This window comes from Esox lucius, chromosome 24 (genome assembly GCF_011004845.1).
Source record: "Esox lucius isolate fEsoLuc1 chromosome 24, fEsoLuc1.pri, whole genome shotgun sequence".
Classification (NCBI taxonomy): Eukaryota; Metazoa; Chordata; class Actinopteri; order Esociformes; family Esocidae; genus Esox; species Esox lucius.
The window spans coordinates 6,014,916-6,033,882 of NC_047592.1; the positions used below are offsets into that span (position 1 = coordinate 6,014,916).

At 43.1% G+C, this 18,967-nt stretch overlaps 1 protein-coding gene across 3 annotated transcripts in view; it reads right to left on the reverse strand.

Annotated features, from left to right (window-relative positions):
* LOC105020743 (NACHT and WD repeat domain-containing protein 2) overlaps window positions 1-1,584 on the reverse strand; it is a 46,100-nt gene extending 44,516 nt beyond the window's left edge. The window contains exons 1-2 of one of the 3 annotated variants that reach the window (XM_029118015.2): window positions 1,025-1,584; window positions 260-431 (exon numbers count right to left, since the gene is read on the reverse strand). In XM_029118015.2, coding sequence (XP_028973848.1) covers window positions 260-431; window positions 1,025-1,042 — 190 coding nt within the window. In that variant the 5' untranslated portion in view covers window positions 1,043-1,584. Of the gene's footprint in view, window positions 1-259 lie in introns of all 3 variants that reach the window. The other 2 variants (XM_029118016.2, XM_029118014.2) reach the window with 2 other exon arrangements.
* Window positions 1,585-18,967: the final 17,383 nt, after the last annotated feature.

An 18,967-nucleotide genomic window follows, 5' to 3' on the forward strand; every position in this document is an offset into this window, starting at 1 on the left:
TATATGCCGTTGTTTCCTCAAAAAGTGGACATGTCTGACACATTGGAAATGAGTTATATAATAGCGACGGGAATTCTACAACAATCTTCAGGTCAGTAATGGCACTTATTTTGAGTGTAACAGGTGCAGCATGTCATTATGGAATTGGCCAGAAACGATTTGACACGCCGCATCCCATCTTTCGGCAGACTGAGTTATGACAGACGAAAAGTTTAATGCCAGGATTGAAACATTTGTTCACCGGCCAGATGTGTCTTACCGTCAGGGTTGGCGCTGATGAAGACCCGGACACTCCTTCCCGTGGGGACGTGGTGCGGCGGCAGGGCGAGGACGTTGCCACTGATTGCCGCCCTGCGGAGCGCCGACTCCCGCGGACAGGGCTGCCTGCTCCCCGCTCCCGAGGGCCACATTGGTTGCGTTTTCCAGCGTAACTGCAACGAGGCACACGCAGACTTGTTTTTAGTGGCTTCAACACTGATTATCTGATCTGCCAAGTCCTGGCAAAAAGGCAAAACCCTTAGGGTACGGGATGCTTGTTTTTGCATTTAGTCATAGGAATTTAGCATAACAGAACGCATTAGGCCCCACTGTTACATGCATAATTTGAATTAATTTTATTGGATAAGCATGTGAATCATCGTGCCATGCTGTGAAACAAACAAACAAATGACAGGACGGAACAAAGAGACAAACAATGGGCAAGCATCGGGCGCAATCCCACCCAAAGGAGATGCTTGCAGAGGGAGATAGGGGTGAAACAGCAGTAAAATGTTGTTCAGTCGCGGGAAGATCTCAAGTCGCCGTTTTCCACGGAGTTGATGTATCCTGAGATCTCTGTTTCCCAGACAGAGACCGCAAAACAGACAACTAAACACACTGAAAAGTTGGGTAGTCCTGCTATGTCAAAATGTAAATCCTTTTTAAAAAATGTGTATTTATTATGAAAATAAATACTCATTCACTGAAGTGACTTGAGGAGGCAGTAGATAGGCTAAACACTATAAGAACACTTCTCGATGCTCACATCTTTCATGCGCTTCATTTCCGAAATATCCAACCGTGGATCCTTGAGAATTAACACAGACGGTAAAAACGCCCATTTAGAGTTCTCTTCACTGGCTGTCAGCGCTTTGAGACGGGAGTAAAAGCAGCTGGTTGGAGCAGAGCGGCTCTCAGCATCTTGCGGCCGTTGCCAGCACTGGCTAGATATAGAGCTCCAAACCCCGTATCTCTCTCCCCGTCTCCCGTTCTCCTTCTCCTAGTCTCTCTCGTTCTCTGTCTCTCTCGTTCTCTTTCCCCCTCACTCTGTCCGGGTTCATTCAGTGGCGATATTGCAGTGGTCCTCGCCGCTTACAATTCAGTACGGGATAATGGAAATTGCTATGGACCGTGCGGTTAATGGGTTGACGGAGTGCGGTCGGTTCGCTCGTCTTCAGGCAAGCTGTAGTCTTGCTCTACTTGACATCGCAGTTATTGTGTGGATGGTGGAGACAAGGGTTGAACGTTTCACGGGAGTAGGAGGAGTTTGTTTGGAATTAATTATTTTATCGATAAATGTAGCCTATAGCCTGCCTCTCTTCTGCAGCCCCCATTCGCGCTGAAAGTTTAAGTGCATTGGATTTCTAAACGTAATTGATTAGGCTACAGTGCTGCTCTTAGCGAAATGCAGAACATTCATATATTCTTAAACTACAGTTGAAATAAAAAAACGCAAATTTCCTTTAATTAATTCATTTTCATTGTATTAATTATAATTTGAAAACTATAAACACGTGGAATTTTGTCTATCATAGGTTCCCATTTTACTTACAAGTTTATTAATTTAAATTACCACGTACCATAAAATTCAGAAATATAGCAGCCACTCTGGTCTGATGTATCACGCGATGAATGCAACGGAATAAATGAGCGGCGTGACTGTGTGGCGGGCCGGTAACATACGCTACACCTCTGGTGAACCCTGAGTGAAACCCAGAAATCTAATAGAGGCCTATGGTTCAGCGTCGCATTTAAATGCGCGTGGCCTTTATTTACCTGAATATTCCTTAGGGCAGGAAATCCCCATGCGTAATTAATAATGTACACACCTGGGCGAGGCAGATGGCTCGTGGGGGGCACTCAGCACAACATGGTGGCGCGCGCTGCATCGCTCCGTTTTGGAGGACATCCACAGGAAACTGCCCTGTCTACATATTGACCTAGTTATTTCTTATTTTTAACCGTAACAAGCAATAGTTCTCAACGACTAGATATCTATGTGTGTAGCACTTGTATGTCTGTGTGTGTGTTGACATGGTCTCACACACACACATACACACACAAACAGTACAAATCTGAGCCAGTCTATCTCCATAGGCCAATCCTGTGACTAGATATGATCTGTCAGTACTGAGATACTGAGAGACACAGAGCTGTTCACTTGGCCCGACTGGGGGACACACACACGCAAAGAAACGTGTGCTCACACACGCACACAAACACACACACACATACTCACAAGTATGGCATATGTCCTATCCTTCACTCTCCCACTCACAAGCTTGACAAACAACAAGAGTAAGGCCTTTTTGGTGTATTGTGATGGTGGGGCCCTACCCCGCGGATCAATATTTGAATCCCTGGACAAATGCATGCACTTTCTCTCCCAAGCCATATTCAGTATGCAGTATTGAGTGGGCCACAGCCCAGAGTCCAATACATAACAGAGAACAGTCTGGGGGAAGCAACAATCCAGGTTGAAGTCACTGGGGGAGGTACCTCCTGCCAAAAACCGACATCACTGGCGGAGGACTTGTGAGCAGAAACAGGGAACAATGGGAGATGGAGTGTGGAGCAGACGCAGTGTTCTTCTGGGTAATGAACTCAACTGTGCTTGTGCCTCACAGTTATATTCCACTAAAGGGCCACAATTGCCGGCGTTTGTGCGTGGCGTTTGGGTGGGTGGTCCCGGAGGTACATCGTACAGAAGGACAGTGTGTTGGGTCATGGTTGGTAGTGACGATGCGTGGCGATGGATGGATGGTTCCGGATGGACATGGAACTGAAGAGGTCAATGGGCTGGGTGTCAAATCCCCGCAGTTTAATAAGAGGATGCTTAACCCATGAGGCCCGAGGGCCACCACATTTAAAGGGTCACTGTTAGGTGAGTTTTCATTTATGGTCTGACTGTCGCGCGCTCTCTGTGTTTGACCGACAGCCATCTCGTCCGTCTCCACACACGATCATTAATTACAGTCGGCGTTTATGGATGTGTTTTGAGCACCCTCATAGCAACAACATACGCCTCTCATCCAGAACAAGCCTCGACAAGGAAACTGGGTCTGGCTGATGAGCTTGAACATAATCCTGCTATTAGCGATGACAGGGGCTCCAATCAGCCCACCAACAATGGATCTCTCTTCTTTCCCTTCCTACTCTCTCTCTCTCTCTCTCTCTCTGCCAAAGAGAGGATTTTGGAGGCGTCATACTGTACGAGCTGCATGTACGTATGCCGGCCAGAACACGGAGTCATCCCCTCCACCGCTGAATTGCGACCACACTGTTTGGGCCACTGAGATGCGTCTGGACCAGGGAAACAAGATGTCAATGTGCTGTCACTTTTGTTTCCATTGTTTCCCTCCCGTTTCCTCTCCAATCTGTGCAGGAACCAAAGACAGGAAGTAGTTATTAAGGCCTGACTCCGCAATAGCAATTTCTGTCATCCAGTGTCATCTTCAGGGTGACAACACAGGAGGCAGGTTAGATAAGGGGACTATTTACAGACATGAGGGGCGGCTCATTTCAACGCTCCACAATTACTGTTTTTGTTTTTTGCTCACAGCTGACCTTCGGTGCCTAATTGATTTATATTCTCCCTGAGAATAGATGACAGTGTTAGGACTGCATGGCAGATATATGAGTGTGTGTGTGTGTGTGTGTGTGTGAGAGAGAGAGAGAGAGACAGAATGTGTGCCCTTGTGGTCCATTAATCCTTAAAAAGGTTAGTAAACCAAAAGTCTTAGTGAACTGAAAGTCATATTGAAGCAAAAGTCTTTGTGAACCAAACATCCCAGGGAGCCAAAAGTCTTAGTGATCCCAAAGTCTTAGTGAACCAAAAGTCTCAATGAACCAAAAGTCTTAGTGAGCCAAAAGTCTTGGTTATCCAAATGTCTTAGTGAACCAAAAGTCTTGGTAAACCAATAGTCCTGGTAAACCAAAAGTCTTAGTGAACCAAATTCTTAGTGAACCCAGTCTAGGCAAACCGAAAGTCTTAGTGAACCAAAAGTCTCAGTGAACCAAAAGTCTTAGTGAACCAAAAGTCTCAGTGAACCAAAAGTCTTAGTGAGCAAAAAGTCTAAGTGAACCAAAAGTCTTAATGAACAAAAGTCTTGGTAAACCAATAATCCTGGTAAACAATAGTCCTGATAAACCAATAGTCTTAGTGAACCAAAAGTCTTTGTGAACTAAAGTCATAAGAAACCTAAAGTCTTAGTGAATGAAAAAGAAAATGTAAGTAGGAGTGAGGACCCCTGTAATACTGCTTGAATAAACACACATTTTATTACAATTTCTAACAATAACTCATGTAATTGTTCTACCATAGTCAAAATATGGCCCATCAAGCAGCTTAATTTTTTTTATTTTAGGACACTTTGGGGCTATTTGAATCAACTGTGATAAGAACCAATCTTTTTAAGTAGGGTAACCATATTAAAACCTGAAGGATTTAGATCTATGATTTGTAATGATTAAGAGGGATCAAAATTGTACCTGGAGGTTCATGAAAATGTTAGGGAAGATCATGAAGTAATAACTGAGGGTAAAAAATAAATATAAGCACAATGCCTTTTTATCATGTCCTAGATTTGGGTTGCATTGGTGATTACCATATGTTTTGGCTTAATGTTCCTCTGAATTTGTCTCCAACCAGAATAAACCCCAGCATCCTAGATGCATCCTTATGTGCATTTAAAGCCTGTAATAGTATGAGTCTTCTAAACTTACCCCCTGCATATTGGCCAAGTACCCCCAGGGGTAAATTACAGCCCTTTTATGCATTTAGTGTGGATCTGCAAAGAAAGTTTATTTGTGTTTACTACTTTTGTATAATTTGGGTTGTTCTCCACATATCTCACACTCCATGTAGCTGTCTTGAAGTATGCAGATGATTGAGTTCGGACAAACACACAAGCCCTTTTCAGAGGCTTTACAGAATCATTCCATGAAGTATTCATCAGGAATCTGTTAGCCTTGCCTCCTCTCTGCATAACAACTTAATATGCACATACTGTTTTATGTGTGCTGTCAACTTAAATCATTTATTTAATTAATTATGAACCACTGTTTACCTAATATATTGTAGCTTTTGGAAGGCTCAGAAAATCTACAGTCCAACAGGTAATTTGACTGTCTCATGGCATGTCAAACAATGCCAGTACTTGTATATTAAGTTGTTTTTTGTTACAGAAACAGAAGTCATGCCTCGATGTAGAGCAACCCCTAGCCCCCTAGGGACAGGGCTGGGCCCCAGGAACCTTTATCTTCTAGTTGGCTCCAAACCCAGGTGCAACTTGTTATCTTAATGACCCAATCAACTCCACCTGTCCCCAATCTGCAAACAGAAGCACAAACACAGAGGAGGCAGGGAGATTGAAAGGGGCATAACTAGAGAGAGAGAGAGAGAGAGAAAGAGAGAGCGAGAGAGAGAGAGAACATCTCCCCCTGCAGCAGTGTCATTCGCTGAGGGGACTGGCCAATTCATTAGAGAATCAGAGCAATTTCTGCCGGTTTGATGAAGTAACATGGTTAGCTAGCTTATCAACAGCATTGCTAATAGCCCTTCATCCTTTCAGAATAATAGCACATGATTAAACTCTATGGGGACCTCACAACTCATTGGGAGAACTGAAGTATTTAAGAGTTGCATGCCTACATTCCATCGGAATGTAACGTTCCATGTAACTGTTTCTTGTTTGGGCTATGTCGGACCACAACGGTATTTAGCAATTTAATAGAGGGACACACATAATTTACCCAATTTGTTGTTTCAAAATTGATTTATGGGACAGAAAAGGACTGTTATAAGAAAATGTATTGGTCGGTCCGTTATCATTTCTACATACCAGGAAGTTTTGTCAATCCATAAATAAACAAAAACAAATGAAATGTATTATTTTGGGTGATTTTGTACTCCAACCACAGCTATCAGCCAGTCAGCATTCAGGATTCAAATCACCTGTTTTGTATGACATCGCATCACATTTTACTGCTCTAAACGCCTTGGTAACCAGTTCAGAAGGGCAATGAGGCATCGACTAAGCCATGTGTCCAGAAATGCACTGTGCCATAGAATGGCTCGTAGTCATGGTATATTGGCCATATACTGTACCACACCTCTTTGTGCTTTTTTGCTTACATATAGCATGGCTATTACAGGATTATTACAGGATACCCATTTGGAAGCTTTAATGTCTGTTGTAATCTACACCTCGATTAGGCTGGTACAATTAAATCAAGTATTTCATCCACACACGTTTAATTTAAGTGATATTTCTATTTATGAACTGGGTGGCGTGAGCCCTGAGTGCTGATTAGCTGAATGCTGTGATATATCAGATCATATAACATGGCTATGCAAACACATCATAGCCAAGGCCTGAGGCTGTCTGCGGTTTGTCGTACATGGGAAACAGGTATTAGCTGTGGTATATTGGCCATATACTTCAGCCCTTTGTCCCTTGCTCAAATACTCTACACACACAAAACAGACAGGAAGAGTTTGGCTTTGTAACAGTGACCCCAAAGTAGCAGTCCACCAAACTGACAGCTCCTAACCAGGTACACCTCCAAAAAAAACCTGAACAAAAATAATACGCTAAGCAGCTTCTCTGTTGTTGCATGTTAAAACTAATTGGATGTGGTCTGGCCCTGGAGCTGCCCTGGCTAAATGCACTTGTATGGCAACAATGTCATTTTGAGTGGCCATTACTATAATTACCTAGTTATTCTAGCACTAACAGTCAAAATGTGGAATGACCTCTTCACGGCCATTACATAACTGCTAACTTTTAGCTCATGATATTCATTAACTCTAATTGTGACGCTTCTTCGAGTTGAGTGCTTATAGCTGTTTGTGAATTCAGTCGTCGTTGTCGCTGAGCAGTGAACAGAGCTCACTCGGTTGCTGAATCTGACTGCATACATCATGGTCCTTGTAGGAGTTTCTTCCCTTGATCACTCACTAGCTCTCATTCATCTACGGCACTTTTCACAAAACTGGCTGTCTTTTGTCGGTTTTGAAAACCTTGAAGTCAATCTCAGAAGATTGACAGGAAGTGAGAGACGTTTGATTGACTGCTCAAATCTCAATTCACATACTATTACTACTTCCTAGAAGTACTGTACAGTGCAAAAGTCTTAGGCACTTGAAAAGATACATTTCTATTAATTGAAACACTTACTACCCAAATTAAACAAGTTCAACTTTCAGATGCCTAAGACTTGCAAAGTACCGTACATACTGGGCCTGTCCTGAAACTGTTACGTATATGGGTGTGAGTAATTTTGATCCGGAGTAGTTGGTCAGTTCAGTCGTGACTTGATTCATCGCTATATCACAACCGCATACTTTTGAAAGCGATAGTCCGTCTGGATAACCCAGTGGCCCTGGTGGAGGTCACAGGGCAATGTCCGCGATGCACGGTTCAGACAGCGAACGGAATAGAGCGGTCTGGAATGGCGGAATGCTTGGTCTAACGTATTGATATATTTCACGCAGCTGCTCTCATCACACCGTAGATCTCCACTGGTTTTCAGTTCTCAGTTTTGTAAAACCAGTACGAGCTAGCGCCAGTACATGTGATTTATGGCGTTGAAGTTCAGCGCCATGTGCCGTGTACAAACCCAGTACATGGGGAGGAAGATATCCGAGTCGAAATAAGAATCAATTTGTTCCGTTATGGGCATTTGCCCATACTCCTTGTTTCACGTGGCGTAAAGTTGTGAATGGCGGACGACATTTAGGTGACAGGCGACGCACGTTTATGTTGGACACTCATAGCGGTTTGCCCAATGGGATAAAGGAATGTGAGTGGTAAGAGCACATCCTGCACATCTGTGTAATTACAGTTTTTCTCAATTGCTTAAACACTATAACCAGGCATTTGAACTAAAATGTCTAAACCAATAACGCCAGTTTTTCAAAAAGCACACCCATTTCACTAAACTATAAACACTATTCCCTGGTTTTGACACATGAGTCAGATTCGTTGAACTGTTACTGCAAAACTCTACACACAAATCCCTTAATTTCTCATTGCCTCCACCATGTAGTCATTTAGAAAGCACAGCATTCAATATTGCTCACTCAAGTCAGCACAGCCGAAGCTCAATTAGCACACAATTACCCAGGTGGAAACACTACGAGTCAAAATTGATCACACACCAATCAGAACTTTCAATAGATAGATAAAATGGCCAGAGTCAGTTAATGGAGTTTTGGAACAATGGATCCACAGAGAAACGACGGTTGAGGAGGGAGAGGGAGAGGAAGAGGAAGAGGACATGGTCGAGGAGGAGGAGGAGAAGGAGGAGGACGTGGTGAAGGAGAAGGAGGAGGACGAGGACGTGGTGAAGGAGATGGAGGAGGACGAGGACCTGGTGAAGGAGAAGGAGGAGGACCAGGACGTGGTGAAGGAGGAAGGCGAGGAGGGAGAGGAGGAAGATGTGGTGAAGGAGGAGGTAGAAGAGGAGTAAGGGCTAGGAGACAAGCAGTCTCGGAAGAAATTCGAGCCACTTTAGTGGACCATGTTCTTGTCCATGGTATGACCATGAGGGAGGCTGGGCAACGAGTCCAGCCTAATGTGAGTCGCTACACCATCGCCTCCATCATCAGAACCTTCAGGGAGGAAAACAGGTAGGTGTACTAACAGTACTACTGCTCTGTACAGTAACTTTTGAGTGCTGTACTCTGTGCTTTGACATCACATGCACTGTTGTAAAGTGTATGACCGAGAACCTTATATGTGTATTCACCTCCTTCAGGCCATGGAAGAAGCCTGCCTAGACATATCAGTAGGGCAAATATAGCCTGTGATGTGGACGAGATTCTCTGGCCTGACCCAGAGCAAAGACGGGATGCTGATGCAGTACTGTAGTATTACTGTGCAGTACTGTATAACAGTAATGAATAAAATGTGCCAATGTAACCACTGGTTGTGTCTTGTGTTCATCTGAAAAGGTTTGTGGCAACATAACTTAACAGTTTTGGAAATGTTGTTTTGAATTTATTACACCAGTGTGTAAAACTAAGTTTTAGTGTGTGTGTTGAGACGGCTTGTGTGTCCTGCCTGAGGTCAAAGTTTGGTTTTTCAGCAAGAGTTAATGGTTTTGATATAGTGCTTCATTTTGACCTGCAAATAGGATATTTTGTGAATTGGGTGAGACGTTATGGATTTGTGTTTACCGTTTTGAGAATACGAGGCATAGGTTCAAGAAATGTGTTTAAGCAATCGAGAAAAACTAAGAAACGGTGTGCTCATTTAAAGATTTACAGTTCCATCTGTATTTCTCAATGTTGCTGTGGGGAGGTGAACTGAGTTTTGGGAGGTGTCTGGTGCCACTGTTTATTTTGCAGCTAATCATTAGGAAGTGTGTGGATGTCTCCTAGTCTTTGCAGCACAGATGGCTGGTTACTGAAGGCCACAGCAGTGAGGAGAAACTGTTCAGGTGGCAGAACTCATGTTCCTGATTGAATGGTTACTAATAGACTGCCCGAGGACAACTTCTGAAACCGTGTTTAACTGGGGTCAGCAATTATTTTTGCCTACTCTCTTTGTTGCCCTAAAGTCACGTAGGACCTCAAAATCAAACCTCCGCTAACGAACTATCCCAAACTCAACCCACAGGTGACAGATTATTTGACAGATCAAATTAAAAAGCTTGCTGGAACGGCGTTTTTTTTGTACAGTTCTGCGCTGGGAGCCTGACACCTCTGACAACCCCACTGAGAACATGTTCTTGTTTATGGCAACAACCTGAAGGCAATTAGGGTTAATTGTCTTGCTCAGGGACAAATCAACGGATCTGTTTTACCTGGCCAGCTTAGGGATTTGATTGCTTACTGGCACATTACCCAAGTGGCTGGGTCAAAATATGCCATTGTGGTCTGTCCACAAACCAGCGATCGGTTACCCTAATGACATAGACTTGTTTTCTTTTTGGCCCTACATTTTCTGGGCGCATAACCTGCAGCTCCACAGCAGAGCTGTCTACCTCTGTTGTAAGAGAATGACAGGAAAAAAAAAAAGAGAGAGAGAGACAGAGAGAGAGAGAGAGAGATGGATGGATACATAGATACAGAGAGAAGGAGAATAAATTCTTAGCAGAAGTGTCTGACCACAGTACAGTGTTGCCTTCTCACACCTTCACCACCTCCACTTCGACTCATATTCCCCTCAACACCACCACCTCCACTTCGACTCATATTCCCCTCAACACCACCTCCACTTCAACTCATATTCCCCTCAACACCACCACCTCCACTTCGACTCATATTCCCCTCAACACCACCTCCACTTCAACTCATATTCCCCTCAACACCACCTCCACTTCGACTCATATTCCCCTCAACACCACCTCCACTTCAACTCATATTCCCCTCAACACCACCTCCACTTCGACTCATATTCCCCTCAACACCACCTCCACTTCGACTCATATTCCCCTCAACACCACCTCCACTTCAACTCATATTCCCCTCAACACCACCTCCACTTCGACTCATATTCCCCTCAACACCACCTCCACTTCGACTCATATTCCCCTCAACACCACCTCCACTTCGACTCATATTCCCCTCAACACCACCTCCACTTTAACTCATATTCCCCTCAACACCACCACCTCCACTTTAACTCATATTCCCCTCAACACCACCTCCACTTCGACTCATATTCCCCTCAACACCACCTCCACTTTAACTCATATTCCCCTCAACACCACCACCTCCACTTTAACTCATATTCCCCTCAACACCACCTCCTCCAGAGTTACCCTCAACACCACCTCCACACCACCTTAGTTTACTGTCAACGGTCACAGCAATATGCTTTGAAATCCCACAGGTGATAAGAGAATGTTACACACACTCTCTCTCAAGGTCGTACATATTGTGGCGAGGGATTTAATGAATAATACACAGTGAGGCAAGCAAACACACACCCACAATCACTGATCTATGGACTGCCCTGGGCGTGACAGTAAGAGCACAACCTATTGGCCAATTATCGACCAATAAGCGTCAATAAGACAGAAAAGTACTTAGTCTGGTCATAAGGTTAAAAAAGGCTTGTAGATGAAAGATGCATTTTCTTTGTCTGGATACAAATTATTTAGCTTCAAATTTCATTCTGATTCAGGAAGTAATACTTCCTAAGGCAGATAGGTAATGATGTGATATGTTCATGATTCTCTACTATGTATTGAGATTTGATACTGCGATATTGTTGTGATTCCATACATTTGAGACCATACTGCAGTGGTTATCAAACCTCCCCTGGAGACTGCCAGTCTTTACCTGTTAGATCCTCGGCACACCTGAATAAAATTGTCAACTAATTATCAAGATCTTGGCTGCACACACTCACCTTGAGATAAATCCGCTTATCTCTGAACATTAATACAAATATGAGATGGCTGGGGGCCTCTAGGAGAGGTTTTGGTCAGTCAATATGTTGGTCAGTCATGCTCCATCCCAGTTTAAAAAGGAAGACTGAGAACATGCTATGAAGGAAAAACTCCTGGAGTTTTGGTACGTGTCCCAACCCCCATCCATAGTGACTAGTATATCCACCAGTATCATGCTGCTGAAGGCCTTTTAAAATTGGTTCTCATCTTTTATTGTTTGTGTGTACTGATCAACACTGTCTTTCAGCAACATTTCAGAGATGTATTTCCTTGATGTGTTGTCTCCTATCCTGGCCATATGTTTGTGTTTGTACTGTGACAGATATAGCAGGTGTCCCTGTCTTGTTTCTGGGAATGCCACGTCCTGGGCTCAGCAGGCCTGCAGTGCCAGTGAGATCCAACGCCCTCTCTCTCCCTGAATTTGGTGCACGGACACCTGTTTGTTGTTATTGCCTTCACCTGTTCCCGATCACTGTCCCTATTTAAGTTCCTTCTTCCCTGGTGCATCTTGTCGGTCTTTGTTTTGGATTCCATTCCTTTTTGTTCACTTCAAGCCTTGATTTGGTTTTGTTATGTCTTTGTTATTTTTTACTGGAAGTCCCCCGTTCCCCCTGCACTTGAGTCCAGCCTCCTACAAGCAATGTTATAGGGAATGTGTCTGGTCTATATGTCCTTTGTGTTATAGGGAATGGATTTGATCTATATGTCCTCTGTGTTATAGGGAATGGATCCGGTCTATATGTCCTCTGTGTTATAGGGAATGGATCTGGTCTATATGTCTTCTGTGTTATAAGGAGTTGATCCGGTCTATATGTCCTGTATGTTATAGGGAATGGATCCGGTCTATATGTCCTCTGTGTTATAGGGAATGGATCTGGTCTATATGTCCTCTGTGTTATAGGGAATGGATCTGGTCTATATGTCCTCTGTGTTATAGGGAATGGATCCGGTCTATATGTCCTCTGTGTTATAGGAAATTGATCCGGCCTATATGTCCTCTGTGTTATAGGGAATGGATCTGGTCTATATGTCCTCTGTGTTATAGGGAATGGATCCGGTCTATATGTCCTCTGTGTTATAGGAAATGGATCCGGCCTATATGTCCTCTGTGTTATAGGGAATGTATCCGGTCTATATGTCATCTGTGTGACAGTCACTGTGTAAATCCACTCTGTGTGTGAAGTGGCTGTGGAGACAGCTGAAAAGTCATAATTTGGCCAACATTGCAGTTTGTGTCTGAGCGTGTGTCTGTCTATGAGAGAAAGAAATACAGATACGGTTTAATAACAAGAAATCAGGCAAGCCTAGTTCAGCCGGCCCACAATTGAAAATGTTGCCACCTTGAGAATCAAACCCGGGTTGCCAATGTGAGAGGCTGTGTCCTTAACCACAACACCACAAAGCTGTACAGTTGCTGGGTGTCAGTATAGCCCCTTGTCTCTATCCTGAATAAATCCTCTTTTACCATTGGCCATTTTAATAGTTAATTGGCCATAATTGAATGACATTGGTACAGTTAAAATTACTAATGTTTCTTACTATGTATTGCATTTGCCACTGGCTGTTTGAACAGTGTATTAGCCAGTAATAAGCTTTACCGGTATCTACTAACTTACTGGAATAGTCATAAGAATTTAGCAATTGCTAGTGAGTTTGCCAAAGCTATTTCATTTCATGGCATAAGAACATACCATTTCTTTCATTTGCGAATTACATGTATAAAATAACTGCCAATAAAGGCAATGATAACTAACATTTTCATCAAGTGAAAAGACGAGAGAATCGTGGAATCTACCAGAAATAATTAATAAATGTCATTGCTCTCAATAGATTCGAACTTCCACATGAGAGGCACTGTCTTTAACAACTAGGCAATGGCATTACATGTTTCAGCAGTCGCTAGACTCAATTGAGGATTGTGTGAAACTGACTAATGTTTCTTATTAAGTTTACCTCCACCACAAATAGCGTCTATGAACTGTATTGCTTTTCCCACTGGCGGTTTTAACAGCTTATTAGCCAGTAATTGGCTTCATAAGAATCGCAATTTCTAGCGAGACTGAAAATGAACTATTCCATGCCAGAAACAGTTGCAATATAACCATATACTGTTTCAGCCAACAAAGTATTCGCCAATACGGAATAATTCACAATGGGTTCTTCGCTTCACCTGCGAGGAGATACAAACTTATGAACTATAGTTCACAAAAATGCTTCTCTAACCACTACGTTATTTAACAAGGGGTCGCTCACTCACTCACTCACTCACTCAGTATGAGGCATTTGCTCTTCTTAGCCGGCTCCGCTTACACGGTCCGGAAAAAAAATCACAGGGAGATGTGTATCTGAATAGAATTTGAGAGAGAGATAACGAGAATCGTAGAGTGGGAGTAGAATAACAGGGAGATTCCAACCCATACTCATTATATACAGTCATGAGGAAGTCAGTTCACCACTGGAAAGCAGTCATTTTCATACATATTTGGATAACTTGGTAATCTTCAAAACAATTGTCATATAGAACTAAGCTAAGTGGACAAATTACCCTGAAAGATTATTAATTTATTAATGAAAAATAAATGGAAGCAACAGAAGGAATAAGCACACCCCTGGCTTGTCTTGTCTTGATATTCTTTTTTGAGAGAAGACACTTCTTTTACACTACACTTGTGGCAAAAGAGGCCTGCAGATCCATTGATTTTACCCTGAGGTTCTTAGAGACTTCTACGAACATCTTTCTGTCTGCTCTGAATTTGGTGGGTGTAACGTTTACCTACAGCTACTTTACTTTATGTTTTATTATTTTTCCACTTTCTTTGGCAATCTAAACATACTTTTCCCACGCCAGTGAAGTCTAATAAACTAATTTGAATTCAAATATATAATAATAATTTGGAATCAGAGAGAGAGAGATGTGTAATGGAGAGAGATGTGTAATGGAGAGAGATGTGTAATGGAGAGAGATGTGTAATGGAGAGAGATGTGTAATGGAGAGAGATGTGACATCTTCCCCAGTGTCCCAGCTGTATAGTATCGGCCTACACCTTGCACGACTAAAAGTAGGTCCTCTTATTTTTGGCCAAGTATATTTATTATGTAAGACTTCATTATAAAGCCACCTCATAATTTCCCGTAATGTTTGAGAAATGTGCGTATTCACGCGTTGCCCCTCTGTCGCTCGTTTGCGTTGGCATGCAGTCATATTGATGAGCCGAAGTTGAACGAGGCTAACGGCTATAAAAAGGGGCTCATCACTGTTTCACCTAGCTTACTAAAGAGGCTTAGAAAATAAGATCACTATTGTCGTCACTTCAATGTACTTTGACTGACGGCAATGATTAGATTTATATTATTAGATTAGATTCAACTTTATTGTCATTGAACAGTATGAGTACAGTACAACAAAAGGCAGTTAGCATCAAACCAGAAGTGCAAATAGAAGAGCGCAGGAAATGAAGTATTAGGTATAGTGTATGTTAGAAGTGGAATGTATTGATATGCAATAAGGGCAAGTACAGAGCAAATGACAATTCTAAATGAGCAATGAAGGCAAGTAGGGGAGTGCTGAGAATGTATTAAGTATACATGAAGTATTAAGTATATGTATATACAAGTGGAAAGTGAGTAGTTGTGCGATGAGGCAAATGCAAGTACAAGTGGCAATTCTGAATGTGCAAAAAAAAAAATGCAAGAACAATAGGCAATTCTAAATGGGCAAATTGAATGTGTAAGGAACATGTACAACTGAATTGGAGGTATTGCAGCAATGAGGTTCGAGAGGTAGACATGTACATGTAACAACTGAGAACTAATCATACTTTGCAAGGCAGTGTCAGAGTCCAGAAGTACAAGGGATTAGTACAAGGGAGTGGTGGAACAAGGTCCTTGAGAGACTGTACTAAAGGCAACGAGGTTTAGCCAGGACCGGAATTTTTTATCATATATTTTTATATCTAATCCACATACCATTTGCAGTGTTTAAGGGAAAACAAAATGGGGGGGGCCATAGATTCTATCTGGGGGGGGTGGCAATGCCCGGCTTTGCCCCCCCTCGTGGATTCGGTACCAAATCTTCCTCATCTCCCATTGAGGATGCATAGAGTAGAATACTCTGAGGTTTGGAAATCAGCCCAACAAAGAGAATTCAAACAAAAATGTCACATGCTAGATTTCTGCACACATTTGCTGTTTGTAACAATCTATTAGAATGAAAACAATTTTGTTATTTATCATTTTACACGATTTCAAATTGTGGAAATGCCAGAACTGTTTACAGATCTAGTCCAGTTAGAAGAGACCTATGAAGAGAGAGAATCAGAGGGAAAGAGGGAGAGAGTCAGATGAAACAGAATCAGAAAATCAGAATAGACAGAGATTTTCATCGGAGGGTGAGAACAGAAGATGTAAAAAAGAGAATAGAAAAATCGGAGTGAGAGAATTTGAGATAAGAAGAGAGAACAGTATAACACGTCCATGTGAATGTTGCATGATTTCTGTGCTGCCATAGTGACCAGAGAAATACGGTTGTTTATGTGACGGCGTCGACCTGCTTGGAATATTACAAGGACTCAACTCACGACCAGTCATACAGGGGGGTCACCACGGAAACAATAGGAGGTCTGTTGTGCCTGACTTTATCTCTCTGTCACTCAGTGTCTGCCACGTTCCTCTTCGTCTGACTCTGACCACCCCCCATCATATTTACACAACTTGAAAGCAGTCCACAAGAGACCTAAACAGCCTGCCGCTCACTAGAAAAAAAAACACTCAGAAGGCATTCTTTTCTAGTAAAGTCTCATTGTTGACCCTTTTACTAGGTTGTCTTGTTGTTTGGGAGCTTGATGCTTTGAGGTTCGACTGTGACTTTTGACCTCTTCCAACCTGCTTTATAAATGGTGTCCTTTAAACATCCCCACACACATCGGGAAAGTTTCTGTGATGAGAAACACATGCTAGCAATAAAGGGTAGGAAAGGATAGCGAAAGTGTAAAAGAAAGGACGGGGGAGAGGAGAAAGGGAGAAATAGAGAGAGGGAGGAGATAGAGGAGGGGGAGAGGAAAAAGGAGTGAGTAGAAAGAGGAGAGGGAAAGGAGAAAGGGAGGCAGGACAGAGAGGACAGAGAGGAGAGGAAAGGGAGGAGAGAGAAATGTGTTGGCTGAGGTACGTCACAGAGCCACATGCCGGGGGGGGGGGACCTCTTTGAAGTGACTCCACATCAAAGTGGATTGGCCCCCTCCTCTTCATCCCTCTCTTCAAGTCTCCCTCCTCTCCATCCCTCTCTTCAAGTCCCCCTCCTCTCTATCCCTCTCTTCAAATCTACCTCTCCTTTCTTTTGTCTGTCTAATTTTCTTTCCTGGCTTCCCTTTGTTTCTCTCACTTTTTTTTTCTCTCACTTTTCTTTTCTGCTACCTAAGTCTCTCCCTCACTGTTTCTCTTTTGCACTCCCTTTCCTGTTTCTTTTATAGTTCCTGGCTCTTTCTCTCTCTGCGCGCGCTCTCTCTCTCCCTCTCGGTACAAACATCTGTGAAATCCATTGCAGAGTTTCCCTTCATCTGGAAACAACACAACACAGGTGCTTCTCCCTGATTCCGTTTAAACCTTTACCACGCCACAAAATGCAACACAGGGTTTGTATCAACAAGGCCCACGTTCACAGGTACCCACTGGGTAAGCACTGAAACTTCTGAATCAATAGTCAATGGGAATGACTGAGGCAACTGTATTGGCACAAACAAGCTAACAAATACAACAATATATATATATATATGTATATTGGTAAAGCCCCTTTAAACCTGACCTAGGAGCCAATGAGCCATTCCTCAGCGTCATGGATCCAGCCAGAAATTTACACACAGAAGAGGAAACCCTTCATTAATGATGGAGTTGATAAAGCACGATCCCCAAGCACGTGGATGGGGATAATTCACGCACCCATAATTCATGTGATCTAATGATCAAAGGCTTTGCATTTTATTTTTTGGAATAAAGAAATCCTTATGCACTTTGATCTGGAATGCGTCATTCCAGGAGTTGCTAAACAATGGAAAGCCAGAGAATACTTAGACACCCAGACGAGGGATCTACATGAGCGCACTCAAAAACACAGACACACACACGCGCTCCCCGACACATACCCCCCCACAAACAGGTGGGGGGGGGGGGGGGCTCTCACACATCTAGTCTATCATGTTGGTGAATACACATTGTTTTGCATTGTTTTCGCAATTGTGCTGCTCACACATATAACAAACAGCATGTCGCCAAAATCTCTCTGTATCTGTGTGTGTGTGTGTGTGCACATTTATGAAGTGGTCATCTATAGAGCTGCATATTGAGCCCGGGAGTGTATAGTCACGGGTTACCGGGTCACCGCCGGTCCTCTGCGCACAATGGCGCCGGCTCATCTGTTATCATTAGGAGCGCGGAAGACACCGGCGTCTTGATAACCCGGACCCTGTAGTCACAGCTGTGACACCTTACTTTAAAGTCCACTGATGAAAATCCATCTGTCAAAGACATGTACGCCCCACGGTGCCCTGCTCATTCAGTGCAGCCTAAATCGGTAAAGATTTCTGTTCTTATATCGCCAAACTGGGAGGTAAGAGCTAAGATGTCGATATGTGATGTTGTGGCAGCGAGGCTTTTGCGACTGAACTCTTCCATCTGATCGATGGAGACTATTCATGTTAATTTTCTGTGCCTTCAGAGGTAACTTTCAGATCGAAAAAAAAAGGGAGAGACTGGCAATTCCTTTGAAATAATGGAGCGCTGACTTCGATGAAATGAAAATATGCCTAGAAGCTAAAGAGTACTGTATTTCTGTGAAAGTAAAAGGAAGTGAAAGGACTTATTTGAAGTTGTAACAGGAAACATTTGAAGTTGTAACAGGAACAGGGTGTGTTTGCTCCAAGCATTGTTGGTGATTCAAAATGTTTGTTAGCTGTGAGTAAAATTACATTTTAGAAATCAACTTAGCATTGCTTTAGAGTATGTTTACACTAGGCTGGCGATGGAGCCATGACAAAGACTGTAGGAAAGAGAAATAGAAGAGCAGAGCAGAAGCCTGAAATAAGAGAGAAGATGGGTAAAGGAACTCTCTGTGGGAGGAGGCATGACAAGCGGTTGTTTCACTCATTGTTTTTAATCAGAGGAGGACCACAGAGGCCGAGGCCAACTAATGAGCTCCCTCAGGATAGCATCAGCTAGCGCTTGGCTTGGCATCCAGACAGATACGCACACACCAACCACGTTGCCTAGCCTAGGCTAGCACGCTTAATCTACATAGCAGATCCTTACCCGACAG